General features: G+C 36.8%; 1 protein-coding gene across 5 annotated transcripts in view; it reads left to right on the forward strand.

The window, feature by feature from the left end:
* The window catches only part of LOC105546240 (chromosome unknown open reading frame, human C11orf30), a 104,520-nt gene that overhangs the window by 39,615 nt on the left and 37,814 nt on the right, over nucleotides 1–27,091 (forward strand). For 4 of the 5 annotated variants that reach the window (XM_011989373.1, XM_011989386.1, XM_011989380.1 and 1 more), the window contains 2 exons: nucleotides 8,439–8,693; nucleotides 25,132–25,281. In XM_011989373.1, the coding sequence (XP_011844763.1) occupies nucleotides 8,439–8,693; nucleotides 25,132–25,281 (405 nt within the window). The remainder of the gene's footprint in view (nucleotides 1–8,438; nucleotides 8,694–25,131; nucleotides 25,282–27,091) is intronic. The other variant, XM_011989398.1, reaches the window with a different exon arrangement.

The following is a 27,091-nucleotide window of genomic DNA, read 5'->3' on the forward strand; positions in this document are numbered from 1 at the left end:
AGAGCTAACTATCCTAAATATATATGCACCCAATACAGGAGCACCCAGATTCATAAAGCAAGATCTTAGAGACCTACAAAGAGACTTAGACTCCCACACAATAATAGTGGGAGACTTTAACACCCCACTGTCAATATTAGACAGATCAACGAGACAGAAAATTAACAAGGATATTCAGGACTTGAACTCAGCCTTGAACCAAGTGGACCTAATAGACATCTACAGAACTCTCCACCCCAAATCAACAGAATATACATTCTTCTCAGCATCATATCACACTCATTTTAAAATTGACCACATAATTGGAAGTAAAACACTTCTCAGCAAATGCAAAAGAACAGAAATCGTAACAGTCTCTCAGACCACAGTGCAATCAAATTACAACTCAGGATTAAGAAACTCACTCAAACCCGCACAACTACATGCAAACTGAACAACTGAGTGCAGTTTCTGCTGAACTGCTCCTGAGTGACTACTGGGTAAATAACAAAATTAAGGCAGAAATAAATAAGTTCTTTGAAACCAATAAGAACAAAGACACAACATACCAGAATCTCTGGGACACAGCTAAAGCAGTGTTTAGAGGGAAATTTGTAGCACTAACTGTCCACAGGAGAAAGCAGGAAAGATCTAAAATTGACACCCTAACATCATAATTAAGAGAACTAGAGAAGCAAGAGCAAACAAATTCAAAAGCTAGCAGAAGTCAAGAAATAACTAAGAGGAGAACTGAAGGACATAGAGACATAAAAAACCCTTGAAAAAATCAATGAATCCAGGAGCTGCTGTTTTGAAAAGATTAACAAGATAGAAAGACAACTAGCCAGACTAATAAAGAAGAAAAGAGAGAAGAATCAAATAGACACAATAAAAAATGATAAAGAGGTTATTACCACTGATCCCACAGAAATACAAGCTACTATCAGAGAATACTATAAACACCTCTACGCAAATAAACTTGAAAATCTAGAAGAAGGCCAAGCGCGGTGGCTCATGCCTGTAATCCCAGCATTTTGGGAGGCCAAGACGGGTGGATCACCTGAGGTCAGGAGTTTGAGACCAGCCTGACCAACATGGAGAAACCCCGTCTCTACTAAAAATACAAAAAATTAGCCAGGCATGGTGGCACATGCCTGTAATCCCTGCTACTCGGGAGGCTGAGGCAGGAGAATTGCTTGAACCTGGGAGGTGGAGGTTGTGGAGACTGCACCATTGCACTCCAGCCTGGGTAACAAGAGCGAAACTCCGCTCAAAAAAAAAAAAAAAACTAGAAGAAATGGATAAATTCCTGGACACATACTCCCTACCAAGACTAAACCAGGAAGAAGTCAAATCCCTGAATAGACCAATAACAAGTTGTGAAACTAAGGCAGTAATTAATAGCCTACCAACCAAAAAAAGCCCAGGACCAGACAGATTCACAGCCAAATTCTACCAGAGGTACAAAGAGGAGCAGGTACCATTCCTTCTGAAGCTATTCCAAACAATAGAAAAAGAGAGACTCCTTTGTAACTCATTTTATGAGGCCAGCATCATTCTGATACCAAAACCCAGCAGAGACACAACAAAAAGAAAATTTCAGGCCAATATCCCTGATGAATATCAATGAAAAAATCCTCAATAAAATACTGGGAAACTGAATCCAACAGCACATCAAAAAACTTATCAACCACAAACTGGCTTTATCCCTGGGATGCAAGGCTGGTTCAACATATGCAAATCAATAAACGTAATCCATCACATAGACAGAACCAATGACAAAAACCACATGCTTATCTCAATAGATACAGAAAAGGCCTTTGATAAAATTCAACACCCCTTCATGCTAAAAGCTCTCAATAAACTAGGTATTGATGGAATGTATCTCAAAATAAGAGCTATTTATGACAAACCCACAGCCAATATCATACTGAATGGGCAAAAGCTGGAAGCACTCCCGTTGAAAATCGTCACAGGACAAGAATGCCTTCTCTCACCACTCCTAGTCAATATAGTATTGGAAGTTCTGGCTAGGGCAATCAGGCAAGAGAAAGAAATAAAAGGGTATTCAACAAAGGGTATTCAAATAGGAAGAGAGGAAGTCAATGTGGAGAAATCGGAACACTTTTATACTGTTGGTGGGAGTGTAAATTAGTTCAATGATTGTGGAAGACGGTGTGGCGATTCCTCAAGGATCTAGAACCAGAAATACCATTTGACTCAGCAATCCCATTACCGGGCATATACCCAAAGGATTATACATCATTCTTCTATAAAGACGCATGCACATGTATGTTTACTGCAGCCCTGTTCACAGTAGCAAAGACTTGGAACCACACCAAATGCCCATCAGTGGTAGACTGGATAAAAAAAGTGTGGCACATATACACCATGGAATACTATGCAGCCGTAAAAGATGATGATTTCATGTCCTTTGCGGGAACATGGATGAAGCTGGAAGCCATCATTCTCAGCAAACTAACACAGGAGCAGAAAACCAAACACTACATGTTCTCACTCATAAGTGGAGTTGAGCAATGAGAACACATGGACACAGGGAGGGGAACATCACAACACTGGGGCCTATTGGGGGGTAGGGGGAAAGGGGAGGCATAGCATTAGGAGAAATAACTAATGTAGATGACAGGTTGTTGGGTGCAGCAAAGCACCATGGCGTGTGTATACCTATGTGACAAACCTGCATGTTCTGCACATCTGTCCCAGAACCTAAAATATAGTAATAAAAAAAAATGCTTTCTTGAACAGCATGCTAACATAACAGCAGTGAACAGAGGCATGAATGTGGAAGATTTTCAACAAGACTTTAAATTGAAGGATACCATATATGCTGTTGCCAGTGCTTGGAACATAGTATCTAAAAACACAGTTGTGCATGCCTGGCACAACCTCTGACCTGGGACTATGTTTAGTGATTATGATCAAAGTAGTGACTTTGAAGGATCTTGTATGTCAGATTAGAAAAAAAATGATGTCTGACCTCTCCTAATATTTGCAAAAAAAATATACCTTCAGAGTCTGTCTGGAAGGTGGCTGAAGTGGATATTTAAGAAGTTTTTAACATCATAATGAGGCTCCAGTTACTCCAGTTGACTGATAGTGAAATAGCCAAAATAGATCTGAATCAAGGTGGTCATAATAGTGATGATGAAGATGACATTAACACTGCAGAAAAAAGGCCTATACATGACATGGTGAAAATGTGTGATGATCTTACTGAAGGACTAGAGCAGTGTTCATTTATAACAGAGTAAGAAATCATGTCAGTTTATACAATCAGAGAGAAAATTCTAAAGCAAAAACTGTTGTTAATGAGACAGATGAGGCTGGGTGCGGTGGCTCAAGCCTGTAATCCCAGCACTTTGGGAGGCGAGGCAGGCGGATCATTTGTCCAGGAGATGGAGACCATCCTGGCTAACATGGTGAAACCCCAACTCTACTAAACAAAATACAAAAAATTAGCTGGGCATGGTGGTGGGTGCCTGTAGTCCCAGCTACTTAGGAGGCTGAGGCAGGAGAATGGCGTGAACCCAGGAGGCGGAGCTTGCAGTGAGCAGAGATCGCAGAGTCTCCTGGTCTCTCATCTGCTTCTGATGCTTCTTATTACCTAAAAACAAACACAGAAATAGAAACAGGATACAGTAGCCTTTTAATCAAAACACAACATCAGATGTAGACTGAAAGCCTGTCTTCATTTGTTCTTGCTCTTGTTTAACAGCTGATTCCGGTGATACTACTGTGTTCCGGTGATACTACTGTGCTGCTAGGTTACCCTGAACATAATTATTTTTTAACTGTATCAGTAGTATGTAATATTTTTTTACTGTTAGATACTTACATGTAAATAAGTGTAAGTTTATCTTCAGGCTGTGTATAAGGTTTGTGTGAAATATAAATGATTTTCATGTTTCGACTTGGGTCACATTCCCGAGATACCTTGTTATGCCTATGGAGATATTCCCAAATCTGGAAAAGATTCAAAATATGAAACACTTCTCATCCCAAACATTTTGGATAAGTGATACTCAAACTTTATATCATTTTACACCTGATTTTTTTCTTTAATATCTATGGGTATAACACAAAACACAGGTAATGTTTTTAACATTTATGCATTATCTTTCCCCTTCACTTACATGGCTTTTTCAAAAATGTTCTTTGAACTTCATATTTCTCTAGGGCTCATGTTAAAAACTCTGAGTATTTCGTATTTATTCAAAATTACCAGTGTAGCCTGAACCAAGGTTCTTCCAAACATGGAGAAACAAACATTAATATCTTTGTTTCAGTGATATTCACAGTAGCCCATTTTTTTGTGTGCATTTAAATGTTTCATAAATTTAGGCTGGGTACATTGGTTCATGCCTGTAATCCCAGCACTTTGGGAGGCCAAAGAGGGAGGGTTGTTTGAAGCTAGGAGTTCAACATCAGCCTGGGCAACGTAGCATGACCTCATCTCTACAAAAAATACAAAAATTAGCCAGGCATGGTGGTATGCACCTGTAGTCCTAGCTACTCAGGAAGCCTGAGTCAGGAGGACTGCTTGAGCCCAGGATTTGGAGGCTGCATTGAGCTGTGATTGTGCCACTGCACTCTAGCCTGGGCATTAAAACAAGACTGTCTCAAAAACAAAAACAAAGTTTAATAAAGTTATTGTTACAGAGTCCATGGATTATTTATGCTTTTTTATTTTTTAGCTAGATCTGGAGATTCTTATATGGATTGTTAATATCTAAACTTACTTGCAAAATATGATGTGATTGAATGAATATCTTTACATAAATCTGCATTGATCGAGTGATTGGTTTTTCACAATAAAATTTATTATCTCACAAAACCAGAAGTCCAGAAGGGAGGCTCAAGTTTTGAGCCATCAAGGAATTTATTTTCACCTTTCTCTTTGCTTTTCTTGGTATATTGGCTTTTTTCTTGGGTAATTCTCATCCTGGGCAAGTTGAGTACATTTCAGGTACTACATCCAGCTGTGACAATGTGAGAGAAAAAAGAGACAATCCCCTTCTGTGGGTCTATCTTAGGAAAGAAAAAATCTTTCCCAGAAGTCTTCCATGAGATTCTCTTTATGGTATGCTGGCCAAAACTGTGTCATATGTCCTACCTAAACTAGTTCTTTGCAAAAGTAATGGGGCCACCATGACTAGCTTAGATCAATTAGGAATTGCCTGTATGACTGGCTTAGGGCCAGCCCTCTGAAAGTATATGCCAATGCCTTGTGGATTCTTCAGGAAAGAAAACAGGTTCTATTAGAAAAGAGGAGGGCAGAGGAGAAAGGAAATTAGACAGGCAACCAAGAGTGTATGCTGCATTTGATTATTTAGTAAATGGTTTTAGAACAATTGACTTTTCATTTGGTTCTGTGCATGTCCATGTTACTTCATTGATAGACTTGATCAGATTCTTCTTGTTTTCACTTTTTTTTTTTTTTTGGTCTACTTGTTTGTCAGTTACTGAAAGAGAAGTATAAAAATCTCTAGCTATATTTATGGCTTTGTACATTTCTCTCTTTAATTCTGTCAGTTTTTATACACATACACTTAGGATTATTGTGTCTTCCTGGTGAATTAACCCCCTTTTCATTATGAACCATTCCTCTTTATCTCTGGTAACCCTTGATGTTATCACCAGTGTTTCCATGTCCGCCTTTTCTGATGTTAATATAGCCACTCCAGCTTTCTTATGATTACTGTTTGCCTGATGTATCTTTTTTTTTTTTTTTTTTTTGAGACGGAGTCTTGGTCTATCACCCAGGCTGGAGTGCAGTGGCGTGATTTTGGCTCACTGCAACCTCCGCCTCCTAGGTTCCAGCAATTCTCCTGCCTCAGCCTCCTGAGTAGCTGGGATTACGGGCGTGCACCACCACGCCTGGCTAATTTTTGTATTTTTAGTAGAGTGGGGGTTTCACCGTGTTGGCCAGGCTGGTCTCAAACTCCAGTCACCTCGTGATCCGCCTGCCTCGGCCTCCCAAAGTGCTGGGATTACAGGCGTGAGCCACTGCGCCCGGCTAAGTCTGTCATCTTGACAATTGTTTTTATTTGTCATGTTCCTTGTTCCTTTTCCTCTCTTTTCCAGTCTTCTTTTAGATTTATTGATTTTTTTTTTAAAGGATTCCATTTTATTTCCTCCACTCGGTAGCTACACTTAAAAAAAAAAAAGTTGCTCTAGAGAAGGGTTTTCAACCTCCATATTGTTGACATTTTGGACCAGATAATTTTTTGTTCTTGAGGCTGACCTGTGCATTATAGACCTGACCTCTACCCACTAGGTGCCGGTAGCATATGCCCCCTCACCTCTGTTATGAAAATAAAAAATGTCTCCAGTGATTGTCAGATATCCTGTGGGATGAGGAGAGGCAGAAAAATTACTATTGGTTGAGAATCCAGCTTTAGAGCTTACAGTGTGCATTTTCAATGTATAACAGTCTACCTTGAAATAATATACCATTTCATCTATTGTGTTAGAATCTTAAAAGAGTACTTCTGTTTCCTCTCTCCCTTCCTTGTGTTATGGTTGTCATACACTTTAATTCTATATATATTTATAAACTTCACATTGCCTTAATTTTTTTGCTTCAAACAGGTGATTTTCTTTTAAAGAAATTACAAAAGAGGGGAAAACATGTCTTTTAGGTTTACCAGGTTCATCTTATACTTTTCCTACTCCAGCCTTGGAATCAGTCATTTTTTCAAGAAGTCTTGGTTTCTTATAGTACAAAGTAATAATTAGAAGCTAAGAGATGGGTGCTGGATATGCTCATTGCTGGGGGCGTGTGTGTGTGTGTGTGTGTGTGTGAACACATGTACATCTGTATTTTCATATATTAAAAGCTGAGTTCATAGTGATACATCCAATTTCAATCAAACATTGCATGTTAATTTGTTTCCTCTCTCTCTTTGATAGTGAAAAACCTAACTTCTATTCTCTTGAATATACTGATTTATCAGTTTCCTGATATGTAACCAATCTCACATCATTGCTGCTGTTGCCTCCTCTCCTATGCAGATGCTGTCCTCATTCCTCTCAGGTTCTGACATCTGCATACTCCTACCTCAGCCCAGCTGAGTTCTTCTTCTTCTTCTTTTTTTTTTTTTAAGAGATGGGGGTCTCACTCTGGCACGTAAGCTGGAGTATAATGGCATGATCATGGCTCACTGCAGTCTATAACTCCTATGCTCAAGGGATCCTCCCACCTCAGCCTCCTCAGTAGCTGGGACTACAGGTACATGCTGCCATGCCTGGCCTTCTTGTCTCCTTTCAAAGTGTCCCTCAGTCTGTGATTGATCTTGATCTGCGCAACAGCTCTTAGAGACACAGGGCAAGGAAAAATTCAACAAATGAGGATGCTGAGGTCTAGAGAGTCATAATGACTTCTCAAGTTTCATCCTCCATCTTTATCATTCTCTAGAGACATTGTACATATGAACGTGATATTATTTAAAACCTTTTCTGTAAGACAGTGTGTGTGTCATGGTGGGGATGTGGTAGAGGAAGGTGTGAAAAACATCCTAAATACTTGAGAATTAGGCTGTTAGTTTCTTTTTATCGTTTCAGCATGCTTAAAAAGTTAATATGATGAGTTATATTCCAGGTTCTCTCAGTTCAGAATATTAACTTATTGATGGATAATAGTCCTTTTAGATAGTTGATGAATTCAGAAAAATTACAGATGAAAAAACTGGGAGAGGGAAGAATATCTGAAACTCATACATCTTTAGTGAGTTACTAGTACTCCTTACCTATGTGTGCTTGCTAATATTAGAATCCCACTGAAAAGAACCTCATATCATCAGAATCTTTTTGCTGTGGATATGTTGAGTATGCCCATTTACAACTTTTTGTGTGATTATTTAATGATTCAGAGTTCTTAAGAAATGACTTTTTCTGTTTTTATTTAAAATTTTTTTTCCTCTTTACCATTCTCAGAGAAAAGGAAATGAGTTTATCTTGTTCAAAAGATGAATGTGAGTTATTTCATGGATACTATGTTTAAATTGACTGATTAGTACCTGAAAAATAATATTTGAAAATATATAACATATAAATAAGATGGAAAAATTAATAAAATTGCTTTTTTCTTATATTATTCACATTGAGAACCTACATTTTCTAATAGAAAATCTGTTAAGAGACAGGTCTGGGAACATCCTGTCTGATAATTTGTTTCTTTCATTCTCACTCTTCACCAAGGGAAAATCAGTTCGTTTTTAAAATCTGAGAACAATGGTTACTTCCCTTGCAGAGTTTGAGGACTAGATATCATATATGTAAGGTGCCACACATTTTATCTGACACTTACTAGGTGCTTAATAAATTGTACTTTTTGTTGATTTCCCTAGTCTTTAAACTATTACCTACTATGATAACCAGAAGTAACTTTAATTTTGCTTTCCTATCAAATTCTCTTTTCCCTTACTCCTTTTCTACAGGTGTATCTACATCAGCAATCAAAATGGCATCAACCAGACTTCCTTCCCCCAAAAGCTTAGTGAGTGCTCCAACTCAGATTCTTGCGCAGTTTCCTAAACAACATCAACAGTCTCCTAAGCAGCAGTTATATCAAGTGCAACAGCAGACACAGCAACAAGTGGCCCAACCTTCTCCTGTATCTCATCAGCAACAGCCTCAGCAGTCTCCTTTGCCACCTGGTATTAAACCTACCATCCAAATCAAACAGGAGTCAGGTAACTGGAAAATGTTTATAAGATATGGTAATTCTTCTTTATTCACCAGTTTTTTGAGTCTGTCAGTCCAAGAACACGGTATGTCTCTTCATTTATTTAGGTCTTTGACTTTTTCAACAATGTTTTACAGCTTTCAGCATATAGATTCTGTGTATGTTTTGTTAGATTTGTACCTAAGCATTTCATTTTCTTGGCGTGATTATAATTGGTATTATGATTTTAATTTCAATTTCTACATGTTTTTTGTTAGTATATAAAAATAGTGTTGATCTTGTATCCTTTGACCTTGCTGAACTCACTTGTTAGTTCTCAAAGTATTTACATAGATTTCTTGGGATTTTCTGTGTACACAACTGTGTCATCTGTAAATAGGGACAGTTTTATTTCTTCTTTTCCAATCAATATACTGTTTATTTCTTTTTCTTGTTTTATTTTATTGACAAGAACTTCCAATACTATGCTGAATGAAAAAGAGTGAGGGCAGTGGACATCCTTGCTTTGTTCCTAATCTTAAGGAGAAAACATTCAGTATTTCACCATTAAGTATGATACCAGCTGTAGGCTTTTTATAGATGCTCTTTATCCGGTTGACAGAGTGCACTTCTACTACTAGTTTTTGGGGAGTTTTTATCATGAGTGAGTGTTAGATTTTGTCAAGTGCTTTTTCTGTTCAGTTAAGTTTTTTCTTGTTTAGTCTATTGATATGCTGGATTATATTGATTGATTTTCTGTTAAACCAGCCTTGCGTATTTGAAATAAATCCCACTTGGTCATGATATATAATTTTTTAAATACATTGCTGGATTCAATTTGTCTCACTATTCATGAGACATTTTGGTCTGTAGTATTCTTATTGCTTTTGTTTTGTTTTGTTTTTTGAGACAGAGTTTTGCTCTTATTGCCCAGGCTGGAGTGCAATGGCGCGATCTTGGCTCACCGCAACCTCCATCTCCTGGATTCAAGCTATTCTTCTGCCTCAGCCTCCTGAGTAGCTGGGATTACAGGCATGGGCCACCACACCCAGCTAATTTTGTATTTTTAGTAGAAACGGAGTTTCTCCATATTGGTCAGGCTGGTCTCAAACTGCCGACCTTAGGTGATCCACCTGCCTCAGCCTTCCAAAGTGCTGAGATTACAGGTGTGAGCCACTGTGCCCGGCCATAGTGTCCTTATTTTATACTGCCTTTGTCTGATTCTGGTCAGGGTAATACTGGCCTCATAAAATGAGTTTGGAAGTATTTATTTCCTTTCTGTTTTTTGGAAAAGACTGTGTAAGATTGATGTTAATTCTTTAAATGTTCAGTAGAATTCTCCAGTGAAGCCATCTGGGCCCGGAGAGTTCTGTTTTTAGAAGGTTTTAATTGATGATTTCCATTTCTTTATTAGTTATGGGACTTTTCAGATTATCTGTTTCATCTCGGTTTTGATAGTTTGTGGTTTTGAGGAATTGATCCATTTCTTCTAAGTTGTCAAATTTTTTAGTGTAAATTTGTAGTAATTCCTTATTATTCTTTTCATGGCTACAGGACCAATATTAATGTCCTTTTTCATTTCTGATATTAGTGGTTTGTATCTTCTCTTTCTTTGTCAGACTTGCTATTTATTGCATTCAAAAATTTATTGAATTTTTTAAGAATTAGATTTTTGTTTCATTGATTTTTTTCCTTTGCTTTTCTGTTTTTAATTTTGTTATCTTTATTATTTCTGACCTACTTTCTTTGGGTTTATTTTGCTCTTCTAATTTCTTGAGGTGTGAACTTAAATTATTGATTCAAGACATACTGTCTTTACTAATTACTTAGCATTTAATTCCATCTATGTAAAGATATTTGTCACAAATTTCTCTCAGCACTGTGTTAGCTGCATTCCACATATTTTAATATGTGCTGTTTTCATTTTTATTCATTTTTTTGTGTAAGACTTCTTCTTTGACCCATGGATTATTTAGAATCGTATTGCTTAATTTCTAATGGAGATTTTTCTGGGTTTGTTTTTTTGTTTGTTTTGCTATTGATTTCGAGTTTGATTTCATTATGGTCTGAAAACACACTCTATATCATTTAAATTCTTTTATGTTTCTTGAGGTTTGTTTTTTCACCCAGAATATGTTCTACATTGGTGGTTGGTCCATGGTGCTTGTAAAATATCTATGCTGCTGATGTTGGGTGGAGTATTCTATATATTTATATTAACTAGATTCTGTTGGTTGATTATGTTGTTCAGTTCTCCTATATCTATGCTGAATTTTCTGCGTAATAGTTCTATCAGTTGATGGGAGTGGGGTATTAAAGTCCCCAACTAATTGTTGGATTCTTGTACTGCAAAAACAGCTCTCTCAGTTTTTGCTACATGTATTATATTTTGATGTATCTATTGTTTGATAGCTACATATTTAGAAACATTATGTCTTCCTGGTATGTTGATCCTGTCTCATTATGTAGTGTTCCTTTTCTTCTCCAATTAATTCGCTATTTTTTTAAATATAAAGGCTGATTTTAAAAAATTTCCGCTCTTAAAATTTAATTCCAATTTAACTTGTAAAGTCTGCCATATAAACTAAATGATGGTAACTAGCCAGCATTAGTATATTTAGTGCATGTAATAGATAACTATATTGACTGGAGCGGAGTGAGTTCTGTTGCCTCGTAAAGTATACTTTATCTGTAATTAATATAGCCACTCCTGTTTTCTTTTTATTCATGTTCGCATGGTGTATTTTTTTTTCCCATCCTGTTACTTTCAACCTACTTATATTGTTGTATTTGAAGTGAGTTTCTTGTAGACAGCATACAGTGTAGTTATATATTTTCATATCAACTTTGCCAATAACTTTCTGTTTTTGTTTTTGAGATGGAGTCTCGCTTTATCACCCAGGCTGGAGTGCAGTGGTGCAATCTCGGCTCACTGCAACTTCCGCCTTCTGGGTTTAAGCAAGTCTCCTGCCTCAGTCTCCCAGGTAGCTGGGATTACAGGTGCACTGCACTACACGCAGGTAACTTTTGTATTTTTAGTAGAGACAGGGTTTCACCATGCTGGCCAGGCTGGTCTCAAATGCTGATCTCAAGTGATCTGCCCACATCAGCCTTCCAAAGTGCTGAGATGACAGGTGTGAGCCACTGCATCCGGTCAACCAATCTTATAACTTTTTTTTGTTTTTTGAGACGGAATCTTGCTCTGTCACCGAGGCTGAAATGCAGGGGCGCGATCTCAGCTCACTACAACCTCAGGCTCCCAGATTCAAGCGATTCTCCTGCCTCAGCCTCCCGAGTAGCTGGAACTACAGGTGCCTGCCACCACACCCAGCTAATTTTTTGTGTTTTTAGTAGAGACGGGGTTTCACCGTGTTATCCAGGATGGTCTTGATCTCCTGACCTCGTGATCTGCCCACCTCGGCCTCCCAAAGTGCTGGGATTACAGGCATGAGCCACTGCACCCAGCCCCAATCTTTAACTTTTAAATGATATTATTTAGATCATTTACATTTAAGGTAATTTTGATATGGTAGTGGTTACATGCGTCATTTTATTATTTTGTTTGTTTCATTTCTTGTGTCTTTTTTCTTGCCTATTTATAGTTTACTTGAAGAATTTTTAGGGTTTCACCTTGACTTAATATATATTATTTTCAAGTATATTGTTTTGTTCTGTTTTCTTAGCGTTTGCTTATGGTATTACAATATACATGTGTTGGCCATGTGAGGCCAGGAGTTTGAGACCAGCCTGGGCAACATAACAAGACCTCTTTTATAGAGACCATTTTTGGTGTCTACAAAAAATTTAAAAATTAACCAGGCATGGTGGCATGCGCCTGTAATCCAACTACTTGGGAGGGAGCAGGAGGATTGCTTGAGCCCAGAAGTTTGAGGTTGCAGTGAGCTATGACTACACCACTGTACTCCAGCCTGGGCAACAGAGTGAGAGCCTATCTCAAAAAAAAAAAAAAAAAAACAAACCCAAAACAATACAAAAAAATACTTGTGTTGCCTATCACATTTGACCTTTACACTGCAAATTACTCTATATTTGAAATAATTTTATCTTTCTAGTAAAAAAGGGAGATTTCACCATATCTAATAGATTATAAGTAATTATATTAATTACTTAATATAATACTTCCTATTTCTGCAAGGTACCAGTTTCTAAGGTCTGTATCAGTGGCATTTTAATTTGTGAATGACTTATTACATTATACTATATTAATTAATTTTAGGCAAGGTCTTACTCTGTCACCCAGGGTAGAGTGCAATGGTGTGATCATGGCTCACTGCAGCCTTGAACTCCTAGGCTCAAGCAATCCTCTTGTCCCAACCTTCAGAGTAGCTGGGACTACAAGCGTATTCCACCACACTCAGCTAATTTTACTATTTTTGTAGAGATAGGGTCTTGCTTTATAGTCCAGGGTGATCTTGAATCCTGGCTTCAAGCAGTCCTCCTGCCTTGGCCTCCCAAAGATCTAGGATTACAGGCATAAGCCACCAAACCCGGCCAGTTTATTGATTTTTTTGTTAGAGACAGGGTCTTGCTCTGTCACCCAGGCTGAAATGCAGTAGCATAATGACTGTAACCTTGAACTCTCGAGCTAAAGCAATTCTCCCATCTCAGCATCCCAAATCACTGAGATTATAGGCATGAGCCACTGCACCTGGTCTATATTTTTTTTTTTGAATAGAGAAAGCATTCATTAAAAACTGACCAGTATAAAAAGTTAAGAGTGAATAACTTGTCCTCTATCCTTGTCCTCTGTCTAGTTCTCCCTTGCCATTAAGAAAAGCTTAGTTTCTTATATATTGTCAGAGTCTCCACATATACAAGAAAATTTAAATATGGATTCTTATACCTCCCCTCCTTTACACACTTGTAAAGCATAACACATGCACCTTGCTTTTCCCCCCCGACCTTTAACAATGTATCTTAGAGATCTTTTTAATATAGTCCATACATAAAATTAAATTGCTTCTTCATTCTTCAGTGATACAGGTATACCTTGTTTTATTACACTTTGCTTTATTGTGCTTCCCAGTACTAGCGGGGTTTTTTTGTTTGTTTGTCTGTTTGTTTTTGTTTTTTGGTTTTTTGAGATGGAGTCTCGCTCTGTTACCCAGGCTGGAGTGCAGTGGTGCAATCTTGGTTCACTGCAGCCTCTACCTCATGGGTTCAAGCAATTCTTCCTGCCTCAGCCTCCCGAGTAGCTGGGATTATAGGCACCCACCAACATACCTGGCTTATTTTTGTATTTTTAGTTGAGACAGGGTTTCATCATGTTGGCCAGGCTGGTCTCAAACTCCTGACATCAGGTGATCTGCCCTCCTTGGCCTCCCAAAGTGTTTTTTACAAATTGAACGTTTGTGGAAACCCCATGTTGAGTAAGTCTGTAGGCACCATTTTTCCAACAACGTGTGCTCACGTTATGTCTGTGTCACATTTTGATGATTCTCACAATAACTCAAAGTTTTTTAAAATTATTATTATATCTGTTACTTTAATTGGTGATCAGTGATCTTTGATGTTACTATTATAATTGTTTTGGGCCACCACAAACCATGCTCGTGTAAGATGATGTACTTAATCAATAAATGTTGTGTGTGCTCTGACTGCTTCATGAACTGGACATTCCCCCATCTCTCTCCCTCTCCTTGGGCCTGCTTGTTTCCAAAGACACAACGATATTGAACTTAGGCCAGTTAATAAACTTCATTTCTATGAAGGCCAGAAGAATGAGGAATCTGCAGAAGAAAAGTTGGAAGCTAGCAGAGGTTGGTTCATGAGATTTAAGGAAAGAAACCGTCTACAGAATGTGAAAGTGCAAAATGAAACAGCGAGTGCTGATGGAGAAGCTGCAGCAAGTTATCCAGTAGATCTACCTAAGATGGTTGATGAAGGTGGCTACACTAAACACCAGATTTTCAATGTAGACAAAATAGCCTTTTAGTGGAAGAAGATGCCATCTAGGGCTTTCATAGATAAAGAAGTCAATGCCTGGCTTCAAAGCTTCAAAGAGCAGGCCGACTCTCTTGTTAAGGACTAATGCAGTTGCTGAGTTTAAGTTGAAGCTGATGTTCATTTACCGTTCGCAAAATGCTAGGGGGGTCCTTAAAAAGGATGCTAAATCTACTCTGCCTGTGCTCTATAAATGAAACAAAAAAGCCTGATGACACTACATCTGTTTACAGCATGGTTTACTGAATGTTTTAAGCCCACTATTGAGACCTACTGCTCAGGAAAAAACAAAAAGATTCCTATCAAAATGTTACTACCCACTGACAATGCACCTAGTCACCCAAGAGCCCTGATGGAGATGTACAAGATTACTATTATTTTCATGCCTGCTAACATAACATCCATTGTGCAGCCCATGAAACAAGGAATAATTTCAACTTTCAGGTCTTAAGAAATAAATTTTTGGCTGGGTGTGGTGGCTTATGCCTGCAGCCCCAGCACTTTGGGAGGCTGAGGCAGGTGGATTGTTTGAGCCCAGGAGTTTGAGACCAGTCTGGGCAACATAGTGAGACCCTGTCTCTACAAAAAAATTTTTTCTAAAAATTAGCCAGGCATGCTGTGGCTCATGCCTGTAGTCTCAGCTACTTGGGAGGCTGAGGTGGGAGGATTGCTTGAGCCAGGAGGATGAGACTGCAGTGAACTATGATTGTGTCACTGCATTCCAGCCTGGCTGACTCTGTCTTTAAAAAAAAAAAAAAAAAAAAAAGCATTTTGTAAGGCTGCAGCTGCCATAATGATTTCTCTAATGGATTTGGGCAAAGTCAATCTTCTGGAAAGGATTCACTGTCCTAGATGCATTCAGAACATTTTTGATTCATGGGAGGAAGTCAAAATATCAACATGAATAGGAACTTGGAGGAAGTGGATTCCAACCTCTATGGATGACTTTGAGTGGTTCAGGTCTTCAGTGGGAGAAATAACTGTCTTATAATAAAACTTGACTAGATGAGGAGTTGCTTCTCATGGATGAGCAACGAATGTGGTTTCTTGAGATGGAATCTTCTAATGAAGTAATAGTGCCCTGTCCTGTGGATGTTATTGAAATGACAACAAACAATTTAGAGTACTATATAAACTTAGTTGATAAAGCAATGGCAAGTTTAAAGGATTGACTTCCATTTTCAAAGAAGTTCTACTGTGGGTAAAATGTTGTAAAACAGCATTCCATGCTACAAAGAAATCTTTTACAGAAGGAAAAATCACTCCATGCAGCCAATTTCACTGTTGTCTTACTTTAAGAAAATGCTGCAACCACCCCAACCTTCAGTATCCACCAACCTGACCAGTCAACAGCCATCAATATTGAGACAAGACCCTCCACCAGCAAAAAGATTATGCCTCTCTGAAGGCTCAGATGATCATTAGCATTTTTTAGCAATGAAGTATTTTAAATTTAAGATATGTACTTTTTTTTAGACATAATACAATTGCACACATAATAGACTACAGTATAGTATAAACATAACTTTTATATGCACTGGGAAACCAAAACTTTCATGTGACTTCCTCTGTTGAGATATTTGCTTTATTTCAGTGGTCTGGAACTGAACCTGTAAACTCTACAAAGTATACCTGAATCGTAATTTATGTAATGAATCCCCTGTAAGGTTGTTTCCAGTCTTTCTTTTTTTAAAATTCAAACAAAATGCAGTGAACAAGCCTATATAATGTAATTTTGTGTGTGTAAGTGTATCTGTAGGATAAATTTCCAGAAGTATGATTGCTATGTCAGTTTTGATAGATATTGCCAAGTTTTCATCTTATCGGGATTTTCGATTTATTTTCCTACCAGTAATGTACATGAGTCCCAGTTTCCTTATAGTGCCACCTTCCCTCCGGTATATTTTCAAGCAGTTGGATTTTTGCCAGTGTGATGGTGGCGAGGGGATGTTAGTATTTTTTTTATTTTTCATTTATCTTACTGAGAGTGAGTTTGAGAAACTATATGTTTTAGTGCCCTTTGTAATTCACTTTTTGTGTGCTATCTGTATCCATTGTCCACTTTCCTATTGGATCAATTTCTGGGAATTCTCATACTGTCAGGATAATTGGCATTCTGTGCATTTCATAATTTGCAGATTTTTTTCCAGTTTATTTGTTTGTCGTTTGACTTTATGGGGCTTTCTGTGCAAAACACTATTTGTTTATATGTAGTTGAATTTATCATTGTGGTCTTTAATGCTTCCAGATTTTCCATCACAGTTTATAATTTTTGTATTTAAGTCTTTTGAAATTTAAACTGGTATGAAGTTATACAATACAATATATTGATAACCAAATGTGATTTGAGTCTGTAATTTTCTTTTTTGTGTGCAGTGTTTGCCAGGTTTTTCTTTGAGCATTATGTGTATTTCCAAGAAAGAATTTTGAAAGTTTTTTTTTTTTTAATGCCCTGGAATATTTTTTGTTTAAATTTTATTTATTTATTTAGAGACAAGGTCTCACTCTGTTGCCCAGGCTTAAGTACATCAGGCAATTCTGCCACTTTAGCCTCAGGTGAGACTACAAGCATATGCCACCATACCTGGCTAATTTTAAAAAATTTTTTTGTAGAGTTGGGGTCTTGCCATGTTGCCCAGACTGGTCTTAAACACCTGGCCTCAAGTGATTCTCCTGCCTTGGCCTACCAAAGTATTGGGATTATAGGTGTGAGCCACTGTGCTCAACCTGGAATTTTTTTTTCTTAAAGAACTTTATTGAAATATAATCGACTAAGCATTCAATGAACACATTTAAAATGTACAATGTAATGTTATTTAATATATTCACAGATATGTTCAGCCATGATAACAATTGATTTTAGAACACTTCACTTCAAAAGGAAACCCCATAAGATGATCTACTACTCCTTGCACCCATTCATTCAGTTTCCTGCCCCCAACCCCGAGTAACCACTAATTATTTTCTGTCTGTAGATTTCCGTACTTTGAACTTTGATATCAAAGAAATCATATATGGTCTTTTGTAACTGGCTTCTTGAACTTAATGTAATCTTTTTAAGGTTCATCCATCTTGTAGCATGTATCAGTACTTCATTCCTTTTTGTGGCGAATTAAAATTCACATTTTGTTTTTCTGTTTGTCCTTTGATATGCATTTGGATTGTTTCACCTATTGGCTGTTATGAATAATACTGCTAAAAATATTTGTATGCAAGTTTTTTGGTATTCAGTTCTCTTGTGTATATACCTAGGAGTGGAATCTCAGGATCATATGTTAATTCTGTGTTTAATTGTTTGATAAACTGACGTGTTCCAAAGCAACGGTACCATTTTACATTCCCACCAGCAGTGTATGAGGGTTCCGGTTTCTCTACATCCATGCCAACACTTGTTATTCTCTTACACTACTGATTCTAGGCAGTCTGCTTTGTGTAAAGTATATTTCACTGTGGTTTTGATGTGTACTTACCTGATAACTAATGATGTTTAGCGTGTTTTCATGTGCTTACTGGATCTTTTATATATTTTCCCTGAAAAAATGGCTATTCAGATCCTTTGCCCATTTTAAAATTGGGTTATGTGTCTATTTACCATTGAGCAATATATATATCTATACCATTTTACATGTACATGTATGGTTTTATTTCTAGTGGTGGGAATGTAAAATGGTACAGTTTATATCTGCTGGTGGGAATGTAAAATGGTATAGTTGCTTCAGATATGGAATTTGCAAGTATTATTTCTCATTGTCTGAATTGTCTTTTTACTTTCTTGATGGTATCTTTTAAAACACAGCAGTTAGCTGGGCTCAGTGGCTCCCGCCTGTAATCCCAGCACTTTGGGAGGTCAAGGTAGGTGGATCACTTGAGGTCAGGAGTTTGAGACCAGCCTGGCCGACATGGTGAAAACCCATCTCTACAAATAAAAAAATTAGCCAGGCGTGATGATGTGCACCTGTAATCCCAGCTACTCAGAAGACTGAGGCAGGAGAATTGCTTGAACCCAGGAGGCAGAAGTTGCAGTGAGCCAAGACTGCGCCACTACACTCTAGCCTGGGTGACAGAGCAAGACTCCGTCTCAAATAAATAAATTAAATTAAATACTGCAATTTTTGATATCTAACTTTTCTATTTCCTTTTTGCTGCTCATGCTTTTATTGTTATATCCAAGAATCCTTTGCCAAATCCAGCATGTTAGAGATTTACCCTAAGTTTTTTCCTAAGAGTTTGGTAGTTTTACCTCTAAGTATAAATGTTTGATTCATTTGAGTTAATTTTGTATATGTGTGATGTAAGGGTCTCTCTCACTTCATTCCTTTGCACATATCTCTTCATTTGTCCCAACAGAATTTTTTTAAAGGACTATTTTTCCCCCATTGAATGATCTTGGCATCTTTGTCAAAAAGCAGTTGTATGGTTTTATTTCTGGCCTTTCAATTCTGTTCCATTGATCTACATGTCTTATGCCAGTACCATACTGTTTTGATTACCATTGGTTTGTAGTAAATTTTGAAATCAGGAAGCATTTGAGTCCTCTCCTTCTTCCTTTTTTTTTGAGACTGAGTCTCGCTCTGTCACCCAGGCTAGAGTGCAGCGGTGCGATCTCAGCTCACCGCAACCTCTGCCTCTCGGGTACAAGCGATTCTGCCACAGCCTCCTGAGTAGCTGGGATGACAGCTGCGTACCACCATGGCCAGCTAATTTTTGTATTTTTAGTAGAGACGGTTTCACCATGTTGGCCAGTCTGGTCTCGAACTCCTGACCTCAGGTGGTCCACCTGCCTCAGCCCCTCAAAGTGCTGGAATTACAGGCAGGAGCCACCGTGCTGGGGCTCCCGTCTATGATTTTTAATTCTTTTTTTTTTAAAGATTGTTTTGGTTATCCTGAGTCTCTTGAAATTCCATATGAATTTTGGAGTTAGCTTGTCAATTTCTAGGAAGAAGTCAACTGAGATTCTGATATAGGTTGCATTGAATCTATAGATTAATTTGAGGAGTATTGTCATCTTAACAATGTTAAATCTTCTGATCTGTGAGCATGGTATGCTTTCCTATTTAGATCTTTAATTTCTTTCAATGTTTTGTAGTTTTCAGAGTATACATTTTGTATTTCTTTTGTTAAATTTACTCCTATTTTGTTCTTTTGGTGCTATTATGAATGCAATTGTTAATTTAACTTTTTAGATTGTATATTGCTAATTTATAGATTTTTGTGTGTTGACTTTGTATTCTGCAGCCTTTCCAAACTCATGTCTCATTTGTTAGTTCTAATATCTTTTAGTGGATTCCTTGTTGTTGTTTTTTTTTTTTTTTTCTTTTTGAAACGGAGTCTTGCTCTGTGGCCCAGGCTGGAGTGCTGTGGCACAATTTCGGATCTGGATGCTTTTTTTTTTTTTTTAATAGTATAAAGGATCATGTCGTCTGTAAATGGAGTAGAGTTTCTTCTGTTTCAATCTGGATGCTTTTTTTTTTTTTAAAAATAATATAAAGGATCATGTCATCTTTTAATGGGGTAGAGTTTCTTCTGTTTCGATCTGGATGCTTTTTTTCTTTCTTTCTTTTGCCCATTTTCTCTGACTTGAACCTCTGGTATAATATTGAAGTGTCAAGAGCAGACATCACTGTCTTTTTCCTTATTCTTTCTATTCATAGAATTTCTTTTAGTGTCTCATGTAAGGTGGGTCTGCTAGCAACACATTCTCGCAGATTTGTTTATTTGGTAAAGTCTTTCTTCATTTTTGAAAGCTAGCTTTGTTGAATATAGGATTCTTCGTTGGTGGGTTTTTTTTGTTTTTGTTTTTTCACTTCAAATGTGTTATCCAACTGCCTGCTGGCTTCATTGTTTCTTCTGGAAAGTCAGCTCTTACATAACTTTATTGCAATTCCCTTGTAAGTGGTATGTTGTTTTTCTCTTGCTATGTAAGATTTTCTTTTTGTCTTTGAATTTCAGCATTTTTACTGACATATATCTGTTTATGATCTTTGTGTTTATCTTATTTGTAATTTGTTGAGCTTCTTAAACATGTATATTACTGCTTTTCAATACATTTGGAAAGTTTTCAGCTGTTATTTCTTTGAATATTTCTTTTTTTCTCTCTCTTCCCACCTCTGGTACTTCCATTATATGTATGTTGGTGTATTTAATGTCCCACATTTCTCTGAAGCTCTGTTAATTTTTCTTCATTCTTTCTTCTCTTTGTTCTTTAGCTCACATAAACCTCTATTGATCATTTTTCAGATTTGTGAATTCTTTCTTGTGACTGCCAGTTCAGATCTACATGTGAACCCCTCTAGTGCATTTTTTAGTTCAGTGACTTTACTTTTAACCTCCAGATTTTCTGTTTGGCTCTTTTTAAAAAATAATTTCTATCTCTTTATTGATCTTTATTTGATGTAATATTGTCCTCATAGCCATTTTTACTTCTATAATCATGTTTTTCTTTAGTTCTGTGAACATATTTGTAATGGCTCTTTCAAAGTATTTTTCAGTTAAGTCAGACATCTGGTTGCTCTTACAGTTTCTATTGTTTGTTTTTTCTAAGGCATGGGCAATATTTCCTGTTTCTTTACCTACCTCCTTATGTCTTTGTTAGAAATTGTACATTTTAGATAATATACATACAGCCCTCTGTATCTGTAACTTCTACATCTTCAGATTCAAGCAACCATGGATCAAAAATATTTAGGAAAAAGACAACAAAAATAATAATACAACAGTAAAAAATAATGCAAATACAGAAACAATATAGTATAACAGCTACATAGCATTTATATTGTATTAGGTATTATAAGTAATCTAGAGATGATTTAAAGTATGCAGGAGGGTGTGCATAGGTTTCACAAATACTACACCATTTTTTATAAAGGACTGGAACATCCACAGATTTGAATATCAACAGGGTCCTGGAAGTAATCTTCCATGGATACTGACGGATGACCATGCAGTACCTGGGTACTGGTCTCCCCTCACCGGGGATTTGTTATTGTTATTTGCCTAGTTATTTGTTTAGTGATGGGATCAGTTATTTTAGTGAAGTCTTTTTATTCCCTCTCCAGCCTGTGCTCCTTCATCTAAGCATCTGATATTACTCCTCAAGGAGGCACTGCTCTGGGTATACTTACAGTCACTTTGGGATGACAGTGGTGTTAGTTTGGCTTTTTTCTGTTCTTTCCTTGACCACACCCAGCTGTTAAACTCTATTAACTGCTGGCTGATTGCTCTGTTGTTTTCAGAAAGCTTTGGAGCATGCATTACTCTGTAATCCAAATTTTGACTCCTTTGAAGGAATAGTTTCTGGGGTTCATTTTTGATATTTCTTCTAACCTCACGAAAGCTCTTCCCAGCTTTTATATTATCTGCTTCTTCCCTATAAACTGTCTGCTGTCTAGACGATATGTTCATGACATCCGTGAATCTCTTTCTGGTTGCCTTGCACCACTTCCTTCACTGTTCTTGAGAATGCCCTTGGTCTTGAACTTCTCCATGCTCTGATATAAATGGAGTTAGTTCCTTTGGGAAGAGATTAGGAGCTATCTGTTTTATGAATTATTTCTATCCTTTGGCAAAGTCTCTGAGCCAGGACTCTGGAATCTGGGGTGGGGTAAGTGGCAGACTTCTCTCACAGACCCCTGCTTTAGGCACTGAGTGTTCACTGAGTGGGAGTGAGGGGTTGGGGAGCAGCCTGAGGTCCTCATAGCTTGCCTTGCTTGGTGGTGGAGTCACTGCTTTACAAGCCAGAGCAAGAGCTATCAGTACTTTAATATACTCAGTGGTACTGTGCCCAAGATAGAGCCTTGTCCCCAAACTGGGGGCTGGGCAGAATGAGAGAGCTCTCACATCTGTACTTCTCTTGCCCAGAACTTAGCCTTAGCAGTGGGTAGCTGAGGGCAGGATGATATAATCTGAAGTCTGGTTTTTCCTGAGAAGAAAACCTTTCAACTGGCAGCTGGCAGAGAAGGAACCCTGAGTTCTTCACTGCGGCCATCTGGAATGGAATGTCCCCCTTGCTGAGCTAGTAGTAGGGAAGGAGGAAATGGTCTTGGTTTAAATACCACAGATCTTGCCTTTCTCAATGAATTTTTTGAGTTTTTCTTGAGTAGATGTTTTTTTCATTTACTATTTGCCCTTGGCACCATTTCTGGAGCCTTTCAATGGTGGTTGTTTTATAATTTTTACCAGTTTCACTAGGTTAGGGGGCCAGCAGAGTTCATGCCGCCATGCCAGATATCAGTATTTGGAATGACTTTAAGTACATTGGAATTACTTCCTTTAAAAGGACTGTAGAATTCTGCAATGCAACTATCTGGGCCTGCTACTTTTTGGCAAGGGGGCACAGCTCCTGAAATTTTTATCTGTGGAAATTTGTCTACGTTTTTTCTCTTTTCTGGGGTCAATATTGATAAGTAATACTTTCCTAGAAAATTACCTATTTAATTCAGATTTTAAACTTATTTGCATATAATTGAGCAAAGTCATTTTATGATTATCTTAATTTTTTCTCTGTGTGGTTATTTCTTTAGAAGCTTCTTTTTATATGTGCTTTAAGAATTACTTAATTCTAGCCGGGTCTGGTGGCTCACGCCTGTAATCTCTTTGGGAGACCAAGGCCAGTAGGCCACTTGAGGTCAGGAGTTCAAAACCAGCCTAGCCAACATGGTGAAACCCTGTCTCTACTAAAAATACAAAACAATTGGCCGGGCGTGGTGGCGGGCGCCTGTAATCCCAGCTACTCGGGAGGCTGAGGCAGGAGAATCACTTAAACCCAGAGGTGGAGGTTGCAGTGAGCTGAGATTGCACCACTGTACTCCAGCCTGGGGACAGAGTGAGACTCCATCTCAAAATAATAATAATAATAATTACTGTAATTCACTAATGAAATAAATACTACAAATTATTCCCCCCACAAACCTCAGTGCTTAAGATTTATTATAATCAGATTTTTAAAATTTCCATAATAATTATTTACTGAATTTTTCTGTTCATTATGCACTTTACAGGTGTGATTTATTTAATCTTAACAACAGCCCTATGAGGTATATACTAATAGAATCATTATTTTATGGAGGAGGAGACTGAGTCACAGAGATTATGTAACTTGTCTAATTATATACTTAGATGTCATAATTGTAACAACTTTGTTGGCTACAAGAAATGTAAAATTATTTAATGCTATTAAATAAATAGATCTGGTTGCTTCCTAATGTCTTAACCTAAATCACCATCTCAAAAAGTAATATAATTTTTAGTTGTCTATAATAACATATTTTAACTCATGAATTATTTCAGTGAAGATAGTAGTGGGGAAAGAGTGTTACCAAAAATTTCCTTCATTAGCTACCAATTTAACTTTATAGTTGGCATAGGAAATTTTCTTTTAACCCCTTTCTCATTTACCCCGAGAATACTTGCTGGTGGCTCTTGCAGCTGTAGCATTTACTCCAAGATAACTTTGCCACGAAATATCTTGCTTTGATTATTATTTTTGCATTATTCTATTATATTGACTTTGGAAACAAAAGACATTATTCTATTTATAGCATTCTGTTTTTAGTAGTGGTATTTCCATTTACAAAATATAGTAATTCTCAGTTGCAGAAAATGTCAAATCCTAGAAGCTAGCATTCCTATGTGTGATGTTAACATAGTTCTCAAAAACAGTTTTTATATTTTATTTTCATATTGAAAATCACTCAGATTTGTTTCAGCCTCGGAGAGTGTGTTTATATAAAATTAAATGAATGCTGGCAGCAAGCTACACTTTTTTTTTTCTAAATGAAAAAAAGGTTAAAGGAATGTTTATGTTTGGAAAGTCAATGTAACAATTATGGCATAAAGAAAAATTTAGAAAATTAAAAAAAAAAAACATCACCACCGTAGCACTTTAATTTTATTTTTGCCTATCACCTTCAAGTTCTTGTCCACACATTTTTTGTATAGGTAGAAAAATAATGTATCTTTTTTTGTATCCTGTATTTGACAAAGTAAGCTATTAAAAATTATTTTAAAAGAAGGCAATTAAAAATTTCAAACAAAAATGTTCTTTGTCTTTATATTTTTCAACAGCTTTTATGTAAGTTTAAGGAGTTGTACAAATATTTTGGCGAAGTTGGGGATACATAAAAGCACATTACCTTTTGTTTTTGACCTCTTACGCTAGTCCTTCCATCCTAAGTATTGGTATGGAAAGGATTATTTGCCTGTAAAGTTCAAGTCCAGTGGATAATTTGGTTTGAAAGCTCTTATATAATACAATCATAGACAAAAGATTTGTTTTTCTTTATGAACTTTGTTAATGTAAGTGTTTTAGTTGCATTTCTGAAATGAGAAATAAACTAAGAAAGATAGAAATTTGAGGAATAAAAGTTTAGTTTCATCAGTATTAAAAAAAACTTCTCCTTAGGCAAGACTGAGTAAATGTGTGTGACTGCTGCCCTCTTGGGTTGGTATAAGGGACATGTATTTAAAAATAATTTGTGCTGAGATTTATCTTTCTTCTTTCAAAGGTGTTAAAATCATCACACAACAGGTTCAACCAAGTAAAATCTTACCCAAACCGGTGACAGCAACTCTACCCACCAGTAGCAATTCTCCTATTATGGTGGTTAGCAGTAATGGTGCAATTATGACAACTAAACTGGTAACCACTCCTACTGGTAAGTTCTCTTGAGCATCAGTTCATTTATTCATCATACATTCATCAAATTGTTTCTCTATGCCAGCAATATACTTGACACTTGGGATACAGAGATTTATGAGACAGTTTTTCAAAGAGGCCTTTCTTGATTCTTACACCCCTACCACCCTGATGTTAACTTTCTTTTGATATTCTTTCTGATGATCCTTTGTTCTTTTCGTTTATAGCACTTCCCATAATTTCTTACCTATCTAGTTGTATGTTGGTTTGTTTAATGTTGTTCCTTTTATTGAACCATAAGCTCTATGAGGGTAAGGGACCATCTCCATTTTATTTACCATATATACAGAGCTAGTCTGTAAATAGGTGCTCAGTCAGGATTTGTTGAATGAAATTGACCCAACCCACAAGGATTTCACTCTGATGAAGTTGAGAAGCGTATATGTTACGTTACGGTTGACTAAGCATTGCTGAGACTGAGGGAAGCACAGAATGGCATTGTGCTCTGATAGGCAAGCAACCAGCATATGTGAGTGTTGAACATTTTGGATAGTAACACTATCTAAAATGTGGCCTTGAGCAGATTACTTAATCCCTCTAAATATTTTTCTTTGTTTATTTGTTTTTGTTTTTTTTCTCCTGTTTATTTAAATGGGATAATAATCCCTATACCATAAGGTTATTATAAGTACTAAATGAAATCAGGTATGTAGAAAGTCCCCAGCATAGTGCTCAATAGTTGTCACTATTAATATTATAATTAGCCATTACTGTTATTTTAAATGTATGACTCTTTAACGAAACGTTTTGAGGATGGCTAGTATTTAGATGACAGAATTTAAATAGTGTAAAATGATACCTGTCTCAAGCTTATAAGCTGTCATTTATTGGCCAGTGTGTAAAGGTCTTTACAAACATTGCACTTAGTCTCCTTTAGGCTTTATCATCTCCATTTTCAGCAACTTGCCTAAGGTAACATAGCCAAAAATAGGCAGAACTAGGGTTTGAACCAGTTTAACTCCAAAACCTGTGCTTGCTTTTGTTTTTTAAATTGCAGTAAAATATATATAACATGAAATTTACCATTTTCAAATATATAGTTCATTGGCATTAAGTACATTCGCATTGTTGTATAACCATCAGCACCATCTATCTACAAAACATTTTCATCTTCCGAAACTGAAACTCTTGTACTCATTCAACAATAATGCTTCATTTCCCCACTTTCTCCAATCCCTGGCATCACCATTCTGCTTTCTGTCTCTATGTAAAGCCTGTGCTTTTAAACACTATTATTTTTTAGTATTAACTTTATCATACTTCCCCTAAACTTTTCTAAATAGATAACAGTGTTATGCATATGTGATTTCTCATGTTATGGAAAAGTAGTGAAAAATAATATTTTGTCTATGTTTATATGTCTGTGTTATAATAAGTGTTTCTTTTTTTAAACAAAAACTTAATTTGAATTTTTTCCAGATGTAATTTGCCAAATTAAAACTATGTATCCATATAGCATATTTACTTTGCACTAGTTTTGTGGGGTTTGTTTTTTTTTTCCATTCAGATGTATGCTTATAACCAATCTAAACTAATTCTCCTTGTTGTTCTTCCCGTTCTCCCTTTTTGGGTAATGGTTGTATTTTTCAAAGGTAAATAACTTGGTAAAACCATTTTTTGCGGGGGAGGAGGTGAGTGTTGAAAATGGCTATCAAAGTGGTCCATGAATTTGATTATCATATAATGAAAGAAATTTCTTCAAGTGAAAATGATGTTATCTTAGTCATTTTTTTTTTTTCATTCTCCCTAAGGCATTGATGCTTAATTTA

Source organism: Mandrillus leucophaeus, unplaced genomic scaffold, assembly GCF_000951045.1.
Source record: "Mandrillus leucophaeus isolate KB7577 unplaced genomic scaffold, Mleu.le_1.0 Scaffold1095, whole genome shotgun sequence".
In the NCBI taxonomy this organism is placed as follows: Eukaryota; Metazoa; Chordata; class Mammalia; order Primates; family Cercopithecidae; genus Mandrillus; species Mandrillus leucophaeus.